Source organism: Idiotropiscis lumnitzeri, chromosome 3, assembly GCF_059441095.1.
Source record: "Idiotropiscis lumnitzeri isolate Australia: NSW breed Sydney's pygmy pipehorse chromosome 3, RoL_Ilum_1.0, whole genome shotgun sequence".
NCBI classification, from domain to species: Eukaryota; Metazoa; Chordata; class Actinopteri; order Syngnathiformes; family Syngnathidae; genus Idiotropiscis; species Idiotropiscis lumnitzeri.
Window position 1 is genome coordinate 9,861,735 of NC_142393.1, and position 23,710 is coordinate 9,885,444.

The 23,710-nt window shown below is 41.3% G+C and overlaps 3 protein-coding genes across 4 annotated transcripts; 1 reads left to right on the forward strand and 2 right to left on the reverse strand.

Moving 5' to 3' along the window:
- Positions 1 to 3,695: 3,695 nt before the first annotated feature.
- LOC148339815 (kinesin-like protein KIF3B) lies at positions 3,696 to 8,532 on the reverse strand. 2 transcript variants are annotated; one of them, XM_088289456.1, is made up of 9 exons: positions 8,215 to 8,532; positions 6,328 to 7,829; positions 5,986 to 6,087; positions 5,747 to 5,869; positions 5,491 to 5,609; positions 5,220 to 5,336; positions 4,812 to 4,917; positions 4,232 to 4,437; positions 3,696 to 4,116 (listed from the first exon to the last, which is right to left on the reverse strand). In XM_088289456.1, exons 2-9 carry the CDS (start codon positions 7,732 to 7,734, stop codon positions 4,011 to 4,013), a joined length of 2,286 nt encoding a protein of 761 aa, XP_088145582.1. In that variant the 5' UTR covers positions 7,735 to 7,829; positions 8,215 to 8,532; the 3' UTR covers positions 3,696 to 4,010. The 2 variants fall into 2 exon arrangements, with proteins under 2 accessions (XP_088145582.1, XP_088145581.1); XM_088289455.1 differs by having other exon boundaries at positions 6,328 to 7,832.
- Positions 8,533 to 11,332: 2,800 nt separating this feature from the next.
- Positions 11,333 to 17,455, forward strand: LOC148339816 (kinesin-like protein KIF3B). Its single transcript, XM_088289457.1, has 9 exons — positions 11,333 to 11,475; positions 12,079 to 13,578; positions 13,798 to 13,899; positions 14,253 to 14,375; positions 14,489 to 14,607; positions 14,775 to 14,891; positions 15,238 to 15,343; positions 15,662 to 15,867; positions 15,960 to 17,455. The coding sequence occupies exons 2-9, from the start codon at positions 12,181 to 12,183 to the stop codon at positions 16,063 to 16,065; spliced, it is 2,277 nt and encodes a 758-aa protein (XP_088145583.1). The 5' UTR covers positions 11,333 to 11,475; positions 12,079 to 12,180; the 3' UTR covers positions 16,066 to 17,455.
- Positions 17,456 to 17,744: 289 nt separating this feature from the next.
- LOC148339817 (protein-L-isoaspartate O-methyltransferase domain-containing protein 2-like) lies at positions 17,745 to 23,615 on the reverse strand. Its single transcript, XM_088289458.1, has 7 exons — positions 23,191 to 23,615; positions 21,456 to 21,616; positions 21,171 to 21,321; positions 20,461 to 20,563; positions 20,123 to 20,294; positions 19,859 to 19,982; positions 17,745 to 18,854 (listed from the first exon to the last, which is right to left on the reverse strand). The coding sequence occupies exons 2-7, from the start codon at positions 21,609 to 21,611 to the stop codon at positions 18,316 to 18,318; spliced, it is 1,245 nt and encodes a 414-aa protein (XP_088145584.1). The 5' UTR covers positions 21,612 to 21,616; positions 23,191 to 23,615; the 3' UTR covers positions 17,745 to 18,315.
- Positions 23,616 to 23,710: the final 95 nt, after the last annotated feature.

Consider the following 23,710-nt stretch of genomic DNA (forward strand, 5'->3'; position numbering starts at 1 on the left):
CGGAAAAGAATAATTATGCAAAGATGTTAGAATTTGGTGTTCATTTCCAGGGGTGTCAAACTCATTTTTGTGGACGGGCCACATCGTAGTTATGGTTTCCCTCAGAGGCCCAATTGTTTGCTTAAAAAATCTTCGATTTATTTTAAAAGGGGAGGATTGGTAACAAATAAATGGCAATATCTCACATCTCAATGTTGTTAAAAGTGAAGAAAACGTGCTAGAAACAGGAAGTTGATGCACATGATTTGCACTTCGCGGGCCACATAAAATGAGGTCGCGGACCAGATATGGCCCCCGGTCCTGTGATTGACACCTGTGATTTACACCATAATTGTAAAATTCCAGTCTTATCCTAGCTCCATTTCTTAGTAGCTTGCCCGACGCAATAATCCTGTCACATTATAGGCCTATCAATACAATTTCCATAATTATTGAATACAGTTATTGTCACACCTTTAACCACTGTGATTTAAATATCCTCAATACCAACAAGTGATATCCTCTAAGTAGGTTAAGAAGGAAAACTTTGACTTTTACTCACTCACAAGGACCTATTTGGGTGAGGTCATCTTATTAACTCCCCCCTCATTCCATATCCCAGGCTCATCATGCCTGAGCACCCTAAAGGTCGCAGACCACATTCTTAACCATCACAACGGTCAGAACATATTTATAGACAAGGAAGCTGTTGGTTTTTGTTTTGTTTGTTTTTTTTGTGAGAGAATTGCCATTTTCAACATTTTACTATCAGGAATGCCTTCTGTTATAGTGTCACAACAACAAAGCTTCCTGTTGGGATATTATCATGCTCCATTTCATTCACCATAAAGTGGTGACAAGTCTTAATGAGCGATGTGACTTATTGTGACTTAACCCAGCAGGGTTATCAGTAACCATTTGACTGAAGGAGAGACAAGGAAGTTTGTTACACTCTTACATGGGGTACCCCCCCCCCTCCCCCACCCTCATCATCCTGTTGACTTACCCATCGATCACCACTCCCGCATCCAGTTCCTCTTCTGTTTCCTGCTTTTCTCCTCCGGCATGACACATCTAAGCAGACGGGCCCTGCGATGACCCCAACCCCCTGGAAGGCAAACATGGAAATGTATTTACATTCCTCGTTGACCTTGTGGCTGGTGCTGTGGCCATGCACATTTGGAAAATGAAACCGTGAGAATGAGACCAACCTGTTCCAGTGTCGCACAGTGGCCAAGATCTGCATCGGAGGAATACTTTCCCATACCACCACGTGTGTGGAAAAATGAATTAGTCTCAAAATATGAACCTCTTCCCAGTCAAAATGAGCCGTCAGCTTTGTTGATAGTTGCTGAATTTGTGGATTAGGTTTTCTAAGCGGAACAAATAGTTTTTAAAAATATATATATTGTATATTTCACATTGTAGCAGTGGTGAGTGGACAAACCTTTCAAGGACTTCTCTGCGGGCCCAACATAACCAAAAATCAAGAAATCCTGATCATATTTATGACAAGGGTTTAAAAATACATTTATCGACCAGAATTGTACCTTTGAAAAAATGTACGCAGGATTCTGGTTAAGGCAAGCTAATTTTAGGATAAAAATTAATACTTTAACGTAGTTATTAGGCGACATCCACTGCCGGACGATTACGACGGAACATTGTCTTGGAGATCACCTCTCAGCCTGCAGCTTGGTATTTATTCTTCATTTTGCATTTTTAAAGTTGAATTTCGGAGATTTTTTTTTTGTTTGAGAGGTGAAATCAGAGGATTTGGACAATTTTCAGTTAAGCAATAGCTCTAAACAATTACATAACAAAATAGCTGTGGATTAATTTCATAATAATAATTAATTAAAATCATAATTAGTTGTCAATTAATCAAACATTTTGAGACTTCTACCATGGCACAAAATACCGTAGCACCTTTTCCTTGCCCAGTCAAAATGGAAAATTCACTAAAATTGAGGTCAAAAAGGTCAATTTTCACATACACCACTTATAAGTCATTAATTTCAATATTACAAGTAAAAATTAGTCTTGACACACCATGCAGAACATTTTGTACGCAACGTCCTTATAGGTGTTTTTTTTTTCCTTCAACTGCTTGTCAAAATGGTTTCTAGCGGTACTTATTTTCTCTCTTGCTGGTCATCCTGCTGACAGCCAACATCTGTTCTCAACTTGGGGTGAAGACCTGAACCTGACTCCCATTAGTCAAGGGGACGGCAACGACCTCAGCGGGGTCCTCTGCTTCAACGCCGGATTGTTCCAAATCTATTCATCCGGAATATTGCATTTTCTTGACTTCTGACACATCTTCCTCTCAAGCCAGCACTAACAATTTTTCTTTCGAAATCACCTGTGTCATTAATGGAAATACACATGGACAAAATTGTTGGTACTCCTCTGTTAATGAAAGAAAAACCCACAGTGGTCACAGAAAAGCTCAAGACTGATATCAAACATTTAGTGAAAATTACCCATTGAAAGTCAAAACTGCTTTTGTATTGTGGTTCAACATAATTATTTACAAAAACAAAGTCATAAAATAACGGGATGATGTAATATTTAGTTGCTCAACCGTTTCAGGCAATTGTTGCAATCAAACGATTTTTCTAACTTTGAGACTTCTGCCCACCTCTGCAAGCCTCCACAATGTTTCACAGTTTGGACATTGTTGTATTTTTTTTCTTGGTATGCTTTATTTTGCATCTGCGCTTTGTCAAAAAGTTTTGCCTCGTGTGTCCATAGGACATTCTCCCAAAAGCTTTATTTCTTAGCAACAATGCTGTGCGGAAAATTCCAGTCTCACTTTTTTGGATTTATTTTCAAGAGTGGTGTCCTCCTTGTCAACTCCCATCAACTCCACTTAGTCCACTCAAACCAAAACAGATGGTCTGATGTGACATTGATGTAGCTTGACCTTGGTGTTCACTTTTTGTTTCTTTGGAGGTTGTTCTGGGATCTTTTGTTAGCATTTACATTAATTATCCTTCTCTCTTTACCTTTAACATACTTGTCAATAAATGAAATACGACAAAAACACCCTCTTTTATTGACTCTGAGACATTCTTCTAAAACGCAGAGACCAACACCCCAAATTCCTTTTCCGCATCCTCAGAGACGTTCCCTTCTTAAGGGAGACAATACTGCACATAAAACATCCAGTCTGACGATGGACACAAATGATTATGAAGTCACATAAAATAATTTTGGAGCGCGCACCCAAATTGGTTCCGATTGGTTGGAGGTTACGCATGTTGAAGTGATTCATGCTCAAGGACGGAAGTGTTTTGGGTCTCAAGAATTCTCAACCACAATCCACAGATGTTTGAAATCCCTTACGCAGATTTCATCAGAGGCCAAAATGCATGGATGCTGACGTGCAGAGGATCAGACCGAAGCTAGTTGGAACGATTCACGTGTGTCGTATTTGTCATTAGTGTCACAAATTCAAATGAAGATTTGTTGCGAATTTGTCTAGTTTAGAACGTTTTACACAGCTGTGTGACTATATTCTTATGTATGGTTGTGGTTTGAAGTTCTAAAACTTCTCTGCTTGCTTCATTACAGTTGTATAAAATAAAAGCGAACACGAGATGGCGATGTAAAAAGCCAGGATTTTTAAACGTCTAGTTCTCGGTTATATGGCAAAGTTCTCTGTAGCACAACACTGCCCCCGTGTGGCAGAAAACGAGCTAAGGCAGAAGTACAAAGCCTTACATTTGTTTTTAATACATAAATACAAAAAGAAAAATTCATACGCATCTCCCAAATAGTGTAATAATGTAATTCAACATACTAGAAAAATCTAATCTAAAAATCACAAACGATTTAACAATGTGAGAAATGACACCTTGTGCAAGTGGATAGAAAGCACAAGAACTCACAAAAATATAATGCAATACTTGCTGCGATCACGTATCTTGTGCGTGTCACATTCTTCAAATTTACGGTTGAGTCTCTGCTGGATCATATTTCAGCAATAAAAAGCACATGAGAAAAGTAGTTGGCAGATTGCACCTTCACTTGGGAACCAACCCACGGGATTGTGGGTAAATTGGAGATGTAAGACTGTGAGGGCTGCACGAAGCAGTGCGAGAGTTCGACTGCTTGCTTGATCTTGACCGACTGAGGAATAAAAGCGGAATAAGGAAAAATGAAATTAATTAACTTACCTGACCAACCATGGGGTACAGTTTCAAAACGATAAAATGGCGTAAAGGTGAATGTGTTTTTCACCTACCCAGACTTTGTTTTCCTGATGCTTCCACTCGCACTGGCGACAGGTGAAAGGCTATTATTAAATCCGGATGCATCCACCTCAAGATCCTCCTCATCTTTAAGCGCGTCCTTCAAAGCTGCCACCATCTTTGGGGCGATTTCTGGCTGCTGATAGTTTTTGGTGGTCCGAGGCGGGAGATCCATTTCGAGCAAGAGGATGTTTTCTGCCTGACGGGGTGACAAAGACAAAGCAGATACGTGATGTCAACTGACTAGGAAGATACAAATGTAGAGCATTTAATCGTCAAGGAGTCTTCCTGTTCAGTCACAATGGCTGTCTTGCATTAGGTTTACAAAAGCAGTGATGACCATGTCTTGGGAGACAAACTAAAACATTTTAAGAACATACAACTTTTCATGCTTAAGCGGTCATGTTAAAACTGTAACGTGGGATCATTTTGTTCAGTTCAATCTAACAATTTGAATGTTACTACTGGCTTAAAATGTCGTTGTGTGGTCTCATGTCAAAATGTGCTGAGGTGAAGTACATGTGTAAAAGATTGAGAGACAGACAGAGAGTTAAGAGCATGAAATGCAGTTACTTTGTATCTCATGTCAAGGCTGAGCATCATGGCCATGCGAGCATGGTGACTGAGAGGTCTTCTGAATCCGACGGCAGACTGAGGCCTGTTCATCATCCGAGGATCACTGAACACAAATGTGGATTTAGCTATACGTGAAATATGAAGCGAAGACTGTCTATTTCATAATTGTTCTAAATGTTTAACTGCATTATTTTATCAAATGTGCCGAACAGTCAGAGTGAAGACTTGAATGTGAACTGCAATAAAGTTGATCCAGACAAAAGCACATTTCTATTATGATGAATTATTAGAATGGAAATCACAAGTGAGCAAATCTGCTTTGTGGTCATCGAGCAAGGCAATCGTTTGTATATGACTAAAAGACTAATGGACGAATAAGCACGAGACAAATCAAATTAGACTTACTGCTCAATACGTGTGATGGGCCTCATCTTCCAGTATTCGTCTTCTTCATCAAAATAAGCTCTGGTGATGATTTTGTTCTTGTCTTCCAACGGAATAAAATTATCAATCATCTGAGACCTGAAAGGAAAAACAATCAAGACAATAAGGAAGCCAGAGAAAAAAACATGGCTGAATGAATGATGAATTAATTTAATCTGTTTTCTGGGTTCTACTGCCAAGAATCAACTCAGTTTCGGATACACGGACAAAATACAGGTCAATAGGGACATACTTGAGTTTTAGGTCCCTGGTAAGTTCATTCTGGGTCTGTTCCAGCTGCTGGCGTGAACTGATGTGTGCCTCCTGGATGTCGTGGATTTCTGTCTTCACAGCTTCCAGTTTGGCAAACAACTGAAAGGCAAAGAAGGACGCTGGATTATTAAATTCCAAATTTTTGAGTAACAGGCCAAGTCATTTGGATGCCAAGACTCACATCATGAAAACAGAGGTAGAATATTAGCAGTAACTTGATGTTCACTCAAGTTCACCTTTTTCACTTTCTTGGTTTTAATGTCAACTTCCTGCTGTAGAGAACTGTAGGTCTCCTTTAGCTCCAGGTTCTCCTCATCTCGACTCTCCATCTGCTGTCGCATCTCTTGCTCTTTCCATTTCTGGAGACACAAACGGGTTGTTTTGTTATCTCAGACTGAACTACACATTTACCAAAAACATCCGAACCGGGATGATGCGGCATAGGAAGAATTGCATTCATTGTATTCATGAGTACCTGTTCATCAATTTCTTGTCTTTTCAACTCCAGCATCCGCTGCTGCTCATTTGTATGATCCACAATGTTCTTCCCGCCAACGAGGAGTTTACTCTCCATTGTCTGCAGGACAAAAAGGTACTTTATTTACAGCATACGCGTAAAGTACATTAAAAGCTGTTGATTTTGGACGTACATGTGAAAGCATTTTCTAATAAAGAGCAATTAAACTCATTCACTGCCATTGACGGTTATAGGAGTCAAAAACCAAAAAGTGCATTCATTTTACTTGTGCTGGTAGTGAATGAGTTCGGAATAAAATATAATTTTCCAACACAATTGACAGAAGGGGCAACATTTTACCTTAATTTTGGTTGCAAGAAGCTCTCCCTCCTTTTGCTCCCTTTTCAGGTCAGCCATTTTCTTCTCCTTCTCGTAAAGGAGTTGGATTTTCTCCTCAGCCACCAGGCTGTGATCCTCCATGATAGCATTCCTCTCTCTCTCCAGCAACTCCTGCTGTTGCTTCCAATAATCCCCTTTGTTGTCCTCATCCTCAGCTTCATCATCCTCATCCTCATCATCTACATTCTCTTCCTGATCCTCACCATTGCTATAATCGCCAGCCCTCCTCTTTTGCCTCCTCTTTTTCTTTCCTGTACGCTTCTCCAGTTGTGCCTTCAGTCTTGCAATCTCTTCCTGAAACTTCCTGAGCTGCGCGTCTTTGGGGTCCTCATTGATGCATGGGGTATTTTTGATGTTCTTAGCTCTGCTGGAGTAGTGCAGTGTTGTTAAAGTCTCTTCCACGTTGTAAGATGCTGGGCCGATGTTTGCGACCATGACAGTGCGAGCATTGCCTCCAAGAGAGTCCTGTAAAAGGCGGGTCAGTTTAGAATCTCTGTAAGGGATGTGGCTGCTTTTGCCATCCACAAGAGCTGATATGACATTTCCTAAAGCAGAAAGTGACAGGTTGATTTTAGTAGCTTCTTTCAGCCTCTCTCCCTGAGCCCCAGTTTTGGTCTGCCTTTCACTACCGGCTAAATCCACCAGATTGAGTTTGCCAACTCGGATGTGGTTCTCCCCATCCAGTCCCAATTCACTACATTCTACGGTGATCACAAAGATGGCGTGAGAACGGGAGCTGTGTTCGTTCATGTTGGTGGAGCCCACCGAGCGATTCTGATTGCCCACAATCATGACATTTTCGATCTCCTCTTTACTTCTGGTGACAAACGATGACAGATTTTTAACATAAACACCCGTGTCCGGCCTCTCTCTCAGTTCGAGTTGCCGTGATTGGTCCTTGGAGAGTAAATCTCTGATCTCCTCTTGATAAATCTCTAGATATGATGCTCGCACCAGGTATTGCTGATTGTGAGATCTTGAAATGTGAGTGAAGATTTGGTCAAATGAGTTGGGGATAACTCCTCTGCTTTCTGGATCATTTCGTGTACCTTCCATGGTGTATGTTTTCCCTGTGCCTGTTTGTCCATATGAAAAGATGGTTCCATTAAACCCTTGTAGAACGGAATCCACAAGGGGCCGAAAGGTTTCATCGTATAGGTCTATTTGCTTTGACTTCCAGTTATAGACTGAATCAAAAGTAAAAACTTTTGAGGACTTGCAAGACGAAGATTCTCTCGGGTTCTTGACTATAATTTGTCCCAATTTGACATCAACTGAGACCACACTCTCAAATGTGGCTGCCCTTTCTTTGTCATTCATAGGACGACAACGCACCACTACTTTTATAGACTCCGTGTTAGAGGACATTTTGAATAGAGATGATGTTCAACGCATGCAGGTTAGCAAGCTGTATCGTATGCCCTTCAAGTGAAATCTCATCATCTGAAAGCACAGGTCAGAGCCTGCTGAAGAAACAAAGAAAAACTGTGATATTTAAAACTGTTATTGGCAACAGTCAAGCAAAAAAAAAAAACAAAAAAAAGAAAAAACAGCAAAGATGATCCTGTTGCTACCACAATAAATAAATGCGTTTTGTACGTTTTTTCAGTAACCTTGGTGGTGTTAAATGGAGAAAACTCAACATATACAGTTTACTCTGTGCTTTTACAATTTGTTGGGAACAAATGAACTACATTGCCTTTTTCCATAGCTCCAGAGTACACTATACTTTTTGGGATATAATTTTGTCAGTAGATTGTGTCCAAATGAGTAATACACAGTTCAACACGCGCTTTTGAACTTTAGAACACACAAATAACGTAAAATAACTTAAGATTTAAAACTTACCTGAACATGTCTGTAAACTTGAACTGTTTCTAGTCCGTGTATATGTGTCAGAGTTGATTACTGCCACGATTTCTTATTGTCACCCGAAATAAACAACAATATTAGCGCTGTTCTCAGCGGACCACGTGACCCTGGAGATATTTGGCCATTCATTGACGAAACTCTCAAGTGCCAATTGTTACCGCGGGCGTTTCTGACGTTTGGCTTTCTTTCTAAAGAAACGTCATTTACATCAGTGTTTGCCTATGTTACTAGAACGACGGTGGCAGAAGGGTTACACCAAAATGCACATTCAAAAATGATGATTCACTGATCACTTCCGGTTCGAATCCCAAACTGAAGTGTGAACACAGTGGCGATACAAAATTTTGTGTATTTGAAAGGAAAACAAAAGGTGAAATACAGCAAAGAAATTATGAGAAATGTACTCAAGTTACCTTTCATTATGTTAAGAATAATAATATATTGAAGCATCTTCGAAAAACAAACGTTAGACCTCCATTAAATTATTATTTTTTTTATTCTTACAAACCGCTACTGTCGGCTCTCTCCCTCTCTCTCTCTCTCTCGCTCTCTCCCTCTCTCTCTCTCTCTCTCGCGCGCGCGCGCACATCCCTCTTGTCCAGTGGTGCATTCAAAAAGTCGGAAACAACATAACTCAGCAAAACTCAAACGTCGACACAAGAACAGATAACAGATAACCCAATTCGTTACAATATCATAGTTATCTATGTGAAGACAACGACCATATTAACCATTTCTTGCCAAAATTATCAACAATGATTTCACAAGGTATGGAAATAGACAAATAATATCCAACATTTATTTCTAAAAATCTCTGCAAGTCATTTTCAAATTATCACCTCTTCATCACAATGTCCCATCAATGGTGAGCTATTTTTTAGAACAGGCCCATAGACTACTAATGTGGTCCTTTGGGGCTACCCGGTGCCAGCCTGCACCACATTTGTAACCACGCCTTGCTATCAATTGTTCTCATGAATGAATATGAGTATGAGTATGAAGTTGTTTCTCAATATGAGACGATTGGCTGGGGACCAGTTCAGGTTGAGCCTCATGTCTCACCCAAAAGTCGACTGGGCCTAGGGCCCTAGCAAGGATATAAATAAGATGTAAAGAAGTGGACTGATGCATGATGATGATGATGATGATGATGATGATGATTTCATTTTTTTCGGCAGAAGTGCTAAAGGGTTAAAAGGGAAGAACCTCCGCACTGCTGTTCTGACAATTTTTGTGTGTTTTGGTTATGGGTGGACTGGGGGCTTTTCTGCTTGGCTCTGGGCGAGGAGTGAGTTACACTACAGCCTGTTCACAAGTCAACAGCAGAGCGCAAATAGACAAAATAAAAGAAGCGTGATTTGGTATGCAGAAGAAAGCCAGAATACTAAAAGAACCCCCACTTGGATCACAAGATTTAAACTCTGAACCACTCTACCTTAAGGCAGACGTGTTATGGCCCACAAAAAAAATCCATCTTGCTTTCAGTGGACCATAACACATTGTCAAGTGTGATTTTCGCAAAGTGTCACTTGGATGTTGTCTTTGTATGATAAGGTCATTTACAACCCTACCTCAAAGCCCAGGCATATGGAGAAGGCGTGACAATTATATATTAAACAGCTAGTACGTGTCAGAAATTCCTGCAACCGTCTGATGCCGTAGAAGCTTTCTGCAAACCATGGCTTGTGCCGTGAGATGTGACCACAAAAATGCCAGGAAAGGCCTACTAGAACACATAAACCTGAGGTTATATTGAGCCATATTTAAAGGTGGCAGGTGTGTGTGCTGACTCTCATTAAATTTGCCTTTGAATGTGATTGCTTATGTCTAAACACAGCCACACCCTATATTACAAGAGGGCATGCACATGTGTGAAATAAATCTAAATTGTTTGACTTTTCCTTTTGAATATGCACAATTTTCTCATTTTTTTGTACATGTTATCGGTTACATTAATGGTGGTGGGAAAGTTTTGGAAGGATTGATCTTGGTTTAATTTTTTTACATCATCAAATCCTGGCATTTAAATCAGAGTGTGTAGACTTTAGATGCTGAATTTTGCAACAGGGACTTAAGGTTGCAACATGATGTCTACAATCTTTTGTTTGTTTGTTTATTTGTTTTTTTACACCAGCACACAGGCGTACTCTGTATACTACGGAGATCTGGCATGTAGAATTATTGTCATTTTTGCACCAAAGTGATTTTGCAGTTTTACAAAGGCATTTCATGTCATTGCCATTATCCACACCACTTATCCTGTACAGGGTCGCGGGAGGGTGCTGGAGCCTATCCCAGCTGACTACGGGCGAAAGGCGCACTACACCCTGAACTGGTCGCCAGCCAGTCACAGGGCAGACATGGACACCGTCACTGAGTGGGAACTGAACCCACGCTTCCCGCACACAAGTCAGGCGAGTGTACCATTACATCATCGGTGACATGTATAAAGGCATGATGTTTTTAATTTAGGGAGAGGGGAAACGGACTGAGAATGTTCTAAATTTGCACAACAGGAAAATGAATGGCTAGATGGAAAAGTACAAAGTGCAAATCCGTGTCTCAGCCATCGATTGCTTTCCCTTAATCTCTTGAAGAATGCGTGTACTGTACGTCACTTTCCGGAGCAGTAAACGTAATTATCAGGGAACAAATTATACTTTATAAGACTAATGTGTGTATAGGATTTTATATCAAGACACTATCCATTTAAAATCACGTTTGCCAATTCAAATGTGTTTTTGTAATTTAAACTCACTTTCCGGATATAATTTCGATCTAACATTGACCATATATTCTGTTGTTCAATAAATAAGAGCATAAACTAATGAATCATGTGGTTTGTTTGAGTTCCTTGTGATGTGTTTTTTGCCAAAAGTACACAAACCAGCTGATAGTTATCTGAAGAGATATGGTTGCCAGATAGTGACAGAAAATGCAGTTTAAGAATCGTTGTCATCATTTACAAGGTGTTAACAACACAATATATTTAAATAGAATTAAGAGCATGAAACAAGATGGTTTGCATTTTTTTAATTAATTGAAGATATTCGCGGAAACGGTGAAGCGACCTTTCACATTCACTCACTTGGGGGGGATGTCGTTGTAAGATCTGGCAACTAAGACCCGGACCATTGTGGCGATGCGCCAGTTGCTAACTGAGTCGGATTAGCTAATGTAGGAAGCTGCATTTTAAATGATTTTTGAAACAATTTTGCCCAAGTGACTAGGGGAAGGGTATGTATTCAATATAGCGGATGTGGGCGCTTTATTTTTGTATTTGTTTGGTGACATGGTGAATCTATCCGAACACCATGACTGATCGTAGTCAGCCAGGCAAAAGCTATGAAAAGACTTGTAGCCTTGGTTACCTCTGTGTTTGCTGTTGCTTGGTCGAATTTGTTGTCTCATTGTGGGTTACAGTTTGTTTTAATTCGTGTCTGGTCGTTGATCCAGTACGTCGAGAAACTTTAAATAAGATGCCGTATAGATACGATCCAATCGCGTCCTGTGCTAGTTCTTTCAATGCCGAAAACTGAAGGTTCTGCATTAACGGATTAATGAAGCTAGCAAGTTCTGATTGTATAATGGGCCAATTTTAGTAAGGTGAACATGGTTTATAGCGCCCTTAATTTTCTATGCTTTTTTAGACTGCTGCTGTCACCTAATTTATCACAGACATTGCTTCCAGTATGTTGCTGTGTTTTGCAGCTCCAGGAATATGTTCCTGTCCTTTGCAGTGTTACCCTTACATTGACGAACTTCAGTGTTGGCTAATAAGCCAGCATCTTCCTTCAGTGTGTGTCATTAACATCTGTGGTTTGTTTTTTTTGCCTACAGGTTCTGATGTGGATGCTTCTGTTGGTAGGATTTCCCAGACGCACTGCTTGAAAGTCAGCAGGAACAATTTCAAGCTGGGTGTGTCATCCTCTGGTCCACATCATGTCCAAAAGCAAGAGTTCAGAGTCAGTAAAAGTAGTGGTCCGTTGTCGTCCTATGAATGAGAAAGAACTGGCAGCCACTTTTGAATGTGTGGTGTCTGTCGATGTTAAATTTGGACAAATTATTGTCAGGAACCCTAGGGAAGCTTCTGCTGGAGAACTCCCCAAAGTTTTCACATTTGATTCCGTCTATGACTGCAATTCAAAGCAACTAGATTTATATGATGAAACCTTTAGGCCCCTTGTGGATTCAGTTCTACAGGGATTTAATGGAACTATCTTTGCATATGGACAAACAGGCACCGGGAAAACATACACCATGGAGGGTGTAAGAAATGACCCAGAAAGGAGAGGAGTTATCCCAAACTCTTTTGACCACATCTTCACTCACATTTCAAGATCTCAGAATCAACAGTACCTGGTGCGAGCATCATATCTAGAGATTTATCAAGAGGAGATCAGAGATTTACTCTCCAAGGACCAATCGCGACGTTTGGAGTTGAGAGAGAGGCCGGACACTGGTGTTTATGTTAAGGACCTATCATCGTTTGTCACAAAGAGTGTGCGAGAAATTGAAAATGTCATGAATGTGGGCAATCAGAATCGCTCGGTGGGCTCCACCAACATGAATGAACACAGCTCCCGTTCTCACGCCATCTTTGTGATCACCGTAGAATGTAGTGAATTGGGGCTGGATGGGGAGAACCACATCCGAGTTGGCAAACTCAATCTGGTGGATTTAGCCGGTAGTGAAAGGCAGACCAAGACTGGGGCTCAGGGAGAGAGGCTGAAAGAAGCTACTAAAATCAACCTGTCACTTTCTGCTTTAGGAAATGTCATATCAGCTCTTGTGGATGGCAGGAGCAGCCACATCCCTTACAGAGATTCTAAACTGACCCGCCTTTTACAGGACTCTCTTGGAGGCAATGCTCGCACTGTCATGGTCGCAAACATCGGCCCAGCATCTTACAACGTGGAAGAGACTTTAACAACACTACGCTACTCAAACAGAGCAAAGAACATCAAGAATAAGCCCCGGGTCAACGAGGACCCCAAGGATGCTTTGCTCAGAAAGTTTCAGGAGGAGATTGCAAGACTGAAAGCGCAACTGGAGAGGCGTACCGGAAAGAAAAACAAGAGGAGGCAAAAGAGGAGGGGCGATTGTACCAGCGGTGATGGTCTCGATGAAGAGAGCGAAGGTGATGATGATGCGGACGACAACAAAGGGGATTATTGGAGAGCGCAGCAGGAGAAGCTGGAGAGGGAGAGGAAAGCCATCATGGAGGATCACAGCCTGGTGGCTGAGGAGAAAGCTCAACTCTTGAAGGAGAAGGAGAAGAAAATGGAAGACGTGAAGAAAGAGCAGGAAGCAGGAGACATGTTATCAGCCAAAGTTAGGGTAAGCATCATTCAAACTATTACCTGCTATAAATTGATCAGGAGACCAATGTCTGGACACACATGCTCATGCTATAAATGAGCATAAAATAAATCTTCCTCTACTATTACATTTCAGAATGTAATGATAACTCCCTGAAATGATTGGGAAATTTCGCTCAAAGTGTTTATGTTTTGGTTCAAATTCAGAATTTTGTTTCCCCCTTTCTACTCCTTCCAGGCAATGGAAAGTAAACTTTTAGTTGGAGGGAAGAACATTGTGGATCATACCAATGAGCAGCAGAAGATGCTGGAGCTGAAAAGGCAGGAAATTGCTGAACAGGTATTATCAATGTGTTGACTTCATCCGTTTCCACCAAGGACCATTTAAGGTTTCCTTAAAAGCTGAAGTTGTGCGTCTGTATGACAACACACACCACTTAAGGCAGCGTGACAATTTATGCATGACATTAAATTCCCCCCATTTATCACACTGTTACTTTTTGGAGCTAAGCTAACCAGACAAAATATACAGCCATTAAACGGTTAACAAATTTCTGAATCAAAAGTCCATAAAACGGCAACGGAATCCACTACGAGACATTAAAACACAAAGAGAGCGAAAGGTTTTTAACACGCAGGTAAGAACAACGTCTGAAACAAATTACGTTATTGAGGTTTTTGTGTTTTTTTTAGAAACGGCGAGTGCGAGAGATGCAACAACAAATGGAGTGTCGAGATGAGGAGACGCTGGAGCTGAAGGAGACGTACAGTTCTTTGCAACAGGAAGTTGACATTAAAACCAAGAAACTGAAAAAGGTAGCAACTAGCGATTTGGCAAAAAAGATGAATTTCATTCTTCAATGAAAAATTTCGACTGTCATGCTTGGTTGCAAACTGAACTTTTTTTTCTGCTTCTGTTTTCTTTCTAGTTGTTTGCTAAACTGCAGGCAGTGAAGGCAGAAATCCATGACATCCAGGAAGCGCACATCAATGAGCGCCAGGAGCTGGAACAGACCCAAAATGAGCTCACTCGAGACCTTAAACTCAAGTACGGAGTCTAGACTTTACACCACTAATGATGGCGGACTGCTTTGTGTCACCATCAATTGCTAATTTTTTATTTTGTTAATGATAAACCTGACATCATAACCAATACTTCCATCCCAATGCGACTTCTACTTTCTCACTGTGTTGGTCTCATCATTTGTCTTTTAGGCATCTTATCATCGAGAATTTCATTCCATTAGAAGAGAAGAACAAAATAGTCAACAGGGCTTTCTTTGACGACGAGGATGAATACTGGAAGATGAGGCCCATCACAAATATCGAGGAGTGAGTTGTTGCGAAATATGCAGTACTTGAACCGCAATATCGCTCTGTTAGTGTCAAAAAGTAGAGATGGCAAAATGAAGCTTCATGAAATAGTTTTTTTAATCCTTTCGATGACTCACAATGTTCAACATTGGGCTTAAAGTACACTGACTTGCCATTTCTTCAAACGCCTTTATTTAAACCAACTGTGCCATCTGGTATAGTTAAAAAAAAAAAACAGCTGGTTCATGAAGCAAAGTTGAAGCTTCATTTTCCCATCATTCATAAAAAGATGTAATTGTTGATATAATATCGTAGTGTATGTCCAAGTTAAACATGTTCAAGCCAATATTTGTTTTGCATTCAGTGACCATCAGATGGTGAGCAGGCCTCACTCTGCAATTGGGTTCAGACGGCCTCTCAGTAATCACGCTCGTATGGCCATGAAGGATAGCCCTGATGTGAGATACAAAGTAAGCTCTTACTTTTTGTTCATTGAAATGAGAATACTTTCTTCAAAATGTGAATGTTGTATTCCCCGAATGACTTCTTTGGATTACATTTCAATGTCTCAACCGGATCGTCAAGTATAAATAGCAGTGGTAAAATGGGAAACGTTACTTATCCAATACCTAGTAATTTGAGAATATTTTGGGACTTTTAATGAGATTAGCAAGAATCCAAAATTTAACAAAAATAACTTGGTGCACAATTTAGTTTCTCAAATTGTACATGCATCATAATTTGTGGAAAAAAATATGTACCTAGTTTGTCTTTGTCACTTTCCTCAGGCCGAGAACCTCCTTTTGTTAGGCATGGATATGCCATCGCGGACCTCCAAAGATTATCAGCGGCCAGTTATCGCGCCAAAGGTGGCAGCAGCTCTGGAGGACGCTCTTAAGAATGAAGACGATCTTCAGGTTGATGCCTCTGGATTTAATAGTAGCTTTGCACCTCTTGCCAGTGCCAGTGGAAGCCTCAGGAAACCAAAGACTGGGTAAATTATTCAAACAATTTTTTTTACTGCAGTTGAACTATTTTCATGTTGAGATTTAATTAATGGAATTATCCCGGCTTCTTGTCATTCAGTCGACCAAGAACAGGCAAGCAATCAAACACTTGGACCTCTTCATTCGGCGTTCACAATGCAACAGCCCCGATTTACCCACAATCCCGTGGGCTGGTGCCCAAGTGAACGCTGCAATCAGTGCACCGGCCCAATCTGGAGCACTACTTCAAGCTGCGAGAAGAATGCTTTCTTTCCACAATTGTGGAATCTGCAAAAGGCTATAGAAAGTAGAAGGATTAATGCTGCTTTGTCGGAAATATGAGTTGTAACCACTATTTGCTTTGAATCTGTGACTATTATTTAAAGAAGCTTTATCACGAGTGTAACGACAACACAAGGACAGCGTGCAACATTCTACTGAACTTCACCAACTATGTTCTTAATGTAATGAAGACATAACGCCGATTAGTCACAAGAGTTAATGCACCCTACCTAATATTGCATTCGAAACGGCACTGACGCAGACGTCTCGATCGCCGTTTAGCACATGCCACAGATTTGAGCTGAGGCCAAGTCAACACCTTCAGCTAATTCGTCCACCGGCGTCAGTCAGGCAACATGGTCGGCATGAAGGTGGTTTTCATTCACGGGATGTTACAAGCAAGATTTCCCAGCACAACATTGTTCAAATTGACCAGTAGGGACCAAGCCATTCACATGATGTAAAATGCACTTTTGACAGCGAAAACACTAACTGGTCTAAGAGCTACGCAACAAGCTGTGATGCGCTTCAGCGTCAACTTGTTCGAGCGCTTTTTTGCGGGATCTTTCGACACAGAATCATCACTTTTCCTTCACACGCACGTCGATGTGGTTCAAAGCTCTCACACTGTTGATGTTTCACGAGTTGACCTACTTTACACTTTATTTGGTACTAATGAGGCCGTGTACGGCGTGCGGATTCACACTTCAGTTGCTGTTCTAACTCAGCCACGTCTATTTTCCTGCCTACATCTGCTTTGAGAAAATGTTCACTCGCTGCCTAATGTCTCACCCACCGACAGGTGGCATTGTAATGAGATTAACATTCACTTTACTTGTCTGAGGTTACATGCTATGGCTCTTTGGGATACATTCATTTGGTCCAATAAGAACAAATGTTTAAAAAATATATTATTCATTATGTTACACATTTTTCAAGGTTTTTTTTTCCAGCTTGACGGCATGTCATAAAAGTTGACAGGTGCAGCAAAGCTAAAACAAACACTAGTGAGCTAAACTTTTATTTAATTACCATTTTGTTTCTGCTTGTCAGAAGCAAGAAGCTGTGGAGACTGCTGTTCCCTTTGAAGTTTAGCATATTTTAATATTCCTCCAGACATTCCAACAGAGGCGGTAAGATGTAATCTAGGGATTGTGATGTAGTTGATGAATAAACGAAGAGGATGTAATCATTTTTTGAGGTCACTTGTCACTTTACTAATACTGTATACAAAAATGACCTGTCAACTTTTTTTTTTGTATTTGTTCAAAAATGTTGGCGATGAAAATAAGTGATAAAAATGAATAGTGAACACACTGTCTGGGTAATTTGAATACGGCAATCATCACTGCTTTCAATAATTGTGTTAATCATGCTCACGTTCCATAAAATTCTCAAAAGTGTCAGAAATATAAAATCAATTTGTAAAATTGGGTATCAACTGAGAGCTAGAGAACATTTTTTGACCAGCGTTTTACTTCATTACATCAACAATCGATTCACTTGACCATAACTGCTGGAAATTTTAAGCTTGAGCAATGTTTACGGTGTTTGAGAATTGAATTCCCGAGTTGTTATTTTCCCCAAGAATCGAACGACAGTATTCACTTTTTGTATAATTCACTTTATAACAGCAGTAAATAATACAGCTCAATTTACAAAAACAAAAAAAACAACACCCACACCTTTCCTGATGCATCATACAAAAAAATGTCATGATCATACCTTAAAACTACATTCAGCAGCAAATCACAACTGCACAACGATCACACAAGATGGGACAATTGATTATCGTCTACTCCAGGGGTCACCAACATGATGACCACGGGCACCAGGCAACCCCCCAAACCGAAGTCGCTTACTGGCCTCTTGCAAAAATGGCTCACCGGTGATGGGATATTGTGACTTCCTAGGAATGCTGTATATGTGATTGATAAAGTGTTGCCTATTGGTATTCATCGTCTTTTTGAGACATCGTTAGAATTGAAGGTCATTTGAGCAAATTCCAGAAGTGTGCATCAAACTGGAAGCCCGTTAAGTCATACCCAAGAAGCAGCTCTCCGTTTTAAAAAAGTTGGTGACCCCTGTTCTACAATGAGGCAGGGCTAGATGATGTCAGGCATGCTGTCCTGCCTTCTACGGATGGGGGTGTTCAGTCCCTGCTGGCTTGTCACTCACTTGTTTCTGTAGTACAAGAGGAACCTTTTTAAAGGCTCAGGCAGCGGAAGGCCCAGAATCCTCTCTCGCAACACGTTGACAGCAGGCTGAACTTGAAGAAGCTCTCCGGTCTCCCTCTCTTCCTCCTCCTCTTCCTGCTCCTCTTCAACCACTTCCTCCACCATCTCCTCTTCCTCCATCAAACCTCTTGCCCCTCGAGTCACCCTCCGACCCCCCCCCGTCTCTCGCCTCGCCTCCTCCTCGTTCTCCACTCGCCCTCCCTGGTTATTGTTGCTGTCCAGAGAAGCGGGGCTCATACCGCTGCCGACCACCTGACGGGTGGCCAGGACAAGGGCGTTGCAGCGGCGCCGATGCACACGGCGGCGCTTGAAGCGAGGGCCGTACTTGTGGAGCCCGGCCACGGCCAGACCCCTGCCCACGCTGAACGAGGAGCCACGGCTGCGTGATTGGCTTTCTCCTCCGCCGGTGGTCATTTGCAGCGTATGACGGATGCAGAAACGAGCGAGCTCCTGTAATGTTCGTACCTCGTACTTTGCTGCAAAATTGAAGCAACAAACCAAGAGTAAAGGGAGGAGGAACAGAGGTAAGCAAACGAGGGCTATTATTAATTTTTTTTTGCTTTTTAGACCGGATCAGATCTTTTGCTTTTACAAGTAAGACCTAAAATTCACACGATGACATTAAAATGGGATATTTTTTCATAATTGATGTAGAAAATAACAACACTATTCATGAAATAATTTAGAGAAGGGAGATAAGACTAGAGAAAAAAAAATCCAAATTTGAAACGTAAAATAAAAAAAAAAAAACAGGGTGAGCCCTGACCCCCAAAAAAGGGGGGGGGGGGATTGTGGTAGCATATATTGGCAAAACTGCAAGACAGTGATCTTCTCCAACTAAACACAAAGTCATTTTAGTAACCATGGATGGGTGGAAAGGACCACAATGTGCGTTCGCCATAAAACTGTTTTATAAAAACTGTGATAGTTTGACAGCTGCACAGAGGGAGTTCCGACGTTTTGGCAATTTAGGATGTCATGGTGAGGTTCCATTTTTTTTTTTAATAATTGTTTCTTAAATGGCATGTTTTACAGTTTCAATTACTATAAATGAAATATTTTTCTGCATTCAGTCTTGATTTCATTGGATTGTTGATTATTGATTTCATTGTCACTTTGTATTTTACTGCCAACACTTAACGACATTTAATATAAAAAAATTACTTTGGATACTTAGGTACAGCAAATGTCTTTAATCTACTTTAAGACTTTTATTCAAGTCACTATGGGCATTAACACTAATGCAACAGTACCCTTTTAGTCCTACCCCCCCAAAAAAATTGTTGTCATTGCTGACATTAGTAGCTGGTCAGCGGTGAAGGAAATTGGCTTGAAAAATGACATATCACACAAAAAGGGAGTTGACAAAAGTGACAAGCGGACAAGAAAGTGACTTTCGGCTTTTGCATAGCGAGTCAGGCCAACTGAATCGATTAATTGCTTACGATACGCTGTTGATAAAAGATCAAAAGGGACTTACGCAGTGGGGCCGTCTTGGGTTTGCCATTCACATTGTGTTTCGGCAGTACGAGAGGAGCAAAGGACACAGAAATGATCTTTTTGGTCTCCCAGCTGTTTGGTCCTGTGCGGGTGATCTTGGTCAACTGCAGGAGGAATCGTTATAAATAAATTAAAAAAATATATATATATATATGTATGTATGTATGCACTGTAAGTGCGCTTTCTGCTGTGATTTACAAACAGTAAAAGACAATAACAAATGAGAGTGCTTAGTTTTCCTAACCTTTTCCTCAAGCGGCATGACCAGGATGCCCCCGACCTTAATTAGGTTCTTCATGTATTTCTCGTGATCCTTCTGCACCCCCGCCCCGCAGTACACTCTGTCGTACTGACGGCTCTCGGGGGGGATCTCCAGACAGTTGCCCACCACAAAGGATGGCTCGCAGAACTCAAATCTGTTTAGAGGCCAAACGACAACAATAAATAGCAACCCCGTCTCCCGTAAGCGGCTATTTGGTCAAAGCTTCCTGCCATTCAGATTAATAATCTGAGTCCCCATGCAATGCCATGCCAGCTGATTTGCTGTGTTTAAAATTGCCATAAAACCATTTTGATACTCACTTGTCAAAACTGTCACTGGTTTTGATGAAGGAGTCAAGCTTCTGGTAGGCGTATTCGATTACATCAGGATGTAACTCAATCCCATGATTCACTCCAAATGGTCCTGGAACAATTTACACACACGTATTGCATGAACTGTACTAATGAACACTTATATTTTTCAAATTGATAAATATGACCTCACACCAAGCCGTGGTACGACATACTGTGATAACTACATTTGACGCTTGTACTGCCTAGTGTCCTTTTTTTTACATTACAATTTCTCTGAGCATGGAAACTTTAACTAGGTCATAGCTTTGAGTTGTTCTTTTTTTATAGAAATGGCACACATTTAGATTTCAGGCCAAATAGCTCAGCTTTAGCATGCTAGCGTGCTAACGGAGCATAATGGCGGACAGCCCAGCAAATGGGAACACGGTTGAGTATGTGAAATGTGAAAACAGGCGGAGGGCTCTTGCGCCTCCTTTAAAAAAAAAGTCTTTTTCCATCGTAAAATGGAGGGATTCTGATTCAAGTAGATCGCATACACATTGTAATTTTTTTTACGAAAATGAAATGACTTCTTTCACCACGTCTTCACAAACCCAACCACTGTTCTATCTGTGATTGTTTGATCGAGAAGGTGGAGGTGGTACTTCTGCATAATGCTGCCTAAGTCACGCAAAAATAATTGAACTTTCCACCACAGAATTTACTCCATCACCTACCCAGTATGAGGCCCACCATGGTACTGAGATAGCCTGTCCCACTGCCAAGATTTAGAAAGGAGATGCGAGGGTGGAGGTCCAAAGCCTCCATCACTTCCGAGTAGATGCACGGAGCTGATAGGTGAATGTTCCCATGACGCCAAGCCAAGTCCTAAATAAATAAAAATGAACCAAGTCAGTTTTACTAATTTCTGCATTGCGAAACATGAACGACATTTGAAAATTATTTACCAAACCTGTTGTTTGGTTGGGGCTTTTTTTTTCTCTCACGTTCACTTAGCTCACCTTGTAAGCGTTCTCCCTGTATTCATCGAGGTAATAGTCGGCGCGGTCGATGGCACGAAAGGCTCGCTCCACTAGGTCTGAGCGGATGTAATAGGCCTCCTTCAGGTTGTCAATCAAGTCGTCATTGTCCTCGCCTGCGCTCACAGCTCCACCCATGATGCCTAAAAGTGAAAGCGAAACACAACCTTAACGGTCATTGTGTGGAGAGGCTGTTATAAGAGTACGTTACAAAAAAAAATAATAATAATTCACAAGTTACACCAAAACTACTAACTTGAACGGACCTTAAGCAGGCTCTGTCATTTCCCATCAAGCCTTAGTCTCTGTTGTTCCATGCATAAACTCCTAATGCAGTGCGATCACACGAACTTACAAATATGCAATCCTGCTAATCATGAGGGTGACCTCTGTGACTGACTCAGATGCAAATGAAAACAAACATCACCGTCATCATGTGAAATACAGAAGAAAGGGTTTCAAGTTGGTGAGGTAATATTTTTCACGGGTTTCAAACTCAAGGCCTGCTGAACACATTCCACCTTCCATATCATTTTATGAAGCCCCGGGAAAGATTGCCTCTAATTGTTGCCTGTCCTACAGTTAGGAAATAATGAATGTGACACTTTACTCAAAAGGTTGGGGGTGGATGGTCTTGCAGCCCCCGGAGGCAAGGCAAGGACACTTCATTTTATAGCACATCATCTAAAAGCATTAACAAACCAAACTACTGAAGAAATTCAGGAGCAAAATTTCATTCCAAAACTGACTGGAGTAATGAGTTCTGATCTATTTGTTGTGGTCCAGCATTATGAATGAGCTGCAGCTGTTTGATACTCTTTTGCACCAGTCCAGTTAGATCGTTACAGCAATCAAGTATAGATAGATAAATAGCTCATGGTCAGCATGGAACATGCAATCCTGCAGTCTAGATATGAGGGCAACCATATCAACAATTTGGCCTGCAAACCTTGTTCCTATCCGTGTTTTCTTACCTAACATTCATTTTACACGTTTAATAGGGGTTTGGGGTCCCCTTGAGGTTGTAATCCTGCTTTTGGCAGCATAAAGCAAGTGTAGGTAGGTGTGAATGAATGCAGCCTTTGTCCTTCCGAGGTGTTAAAAACAACAGCAGAGCTCAGGACAAAAAGATCACAGGGTGCACAGGCTGACCACAAAGCCATAAAAGAACAAAATGAAATGTGAATAGCCCCGTTTGGTTCCACATATGGGTGAAGAAGGGTACTGACACACTGCCATCTGTGTATAAAAATCGAGCCTTGATAAGTTACCAGACCATCATTGGAAATTAAAGAGAGGCCACATAGCGGCGCTGTGACCAATTCCACTCGAGGTAGCACATTTTGGTTAGTAGGCGACTAGGGGACCGACTTCCTTCAAAGCTCTGGCATTTGAGCAGTTAATTGCCGATTCAATAGATCCGCTTTGCAGTCCATTCCAATGAAAATGTCTTTATCATCGTCGTAATGCAGACGTTTAAGACAGCTCAATTCCACCGCACTTATGCACCACCTTAGCTGCAAATTTGCGTCACTGATGCGCTCGATCGGGGTAGGAATGTTCACATCCACGATTGTCGTCATTACCACCAGCAGAACAAATGGTTAAAACTGACTGCGTTAAGACAGGAAGGTCTAAACAATCCAGCGTCGTCGACTTCGCGAGGAGGGGGTAAACAATGGGGAAGCAAACAAAAGATCATTTAGGGCATACGTACCTTAACGGACTGCTGATGGAGCCTTTGTGTTTGTGATCTCGTCAATGGCCAGCCTCTCGTTGTTCGCGGATCCAGTTAAAAACACGCCACTGCTAGATGTAAACATTGGGCCAGCTGACGCTCTGACGTCATACGTAAGTCACGTAAAGAGTCCACTCAAGGCGCTACGCCACGCGGTGACGCGAATCAAATACTGCAAGCAGGCAAGCACGCGTTCGTAAACTACGCGGTCCGAACCAAGACATTAAGCTTCGGCAGTCTTAGGAAGTCGCACGCGTCATTTCTACACATCCACTTGCCTTCTTCGGTTCATGCAACATTACACTGACGAAGGCATGCTTCGTGCGTCGACGAAATTCTGTTCAGGAGATGTTTGATAGGAAATGGAACCGTCACGTGAACGTGCCACGTGACATAACCGCAACCAATCACGAAAGGCTATTCACTCCACGAAAACACAACCGTGATTTATATACGTGTACGCGTGTGCGTAGCGTGTGCGCGTTTAACTATTTTTGTT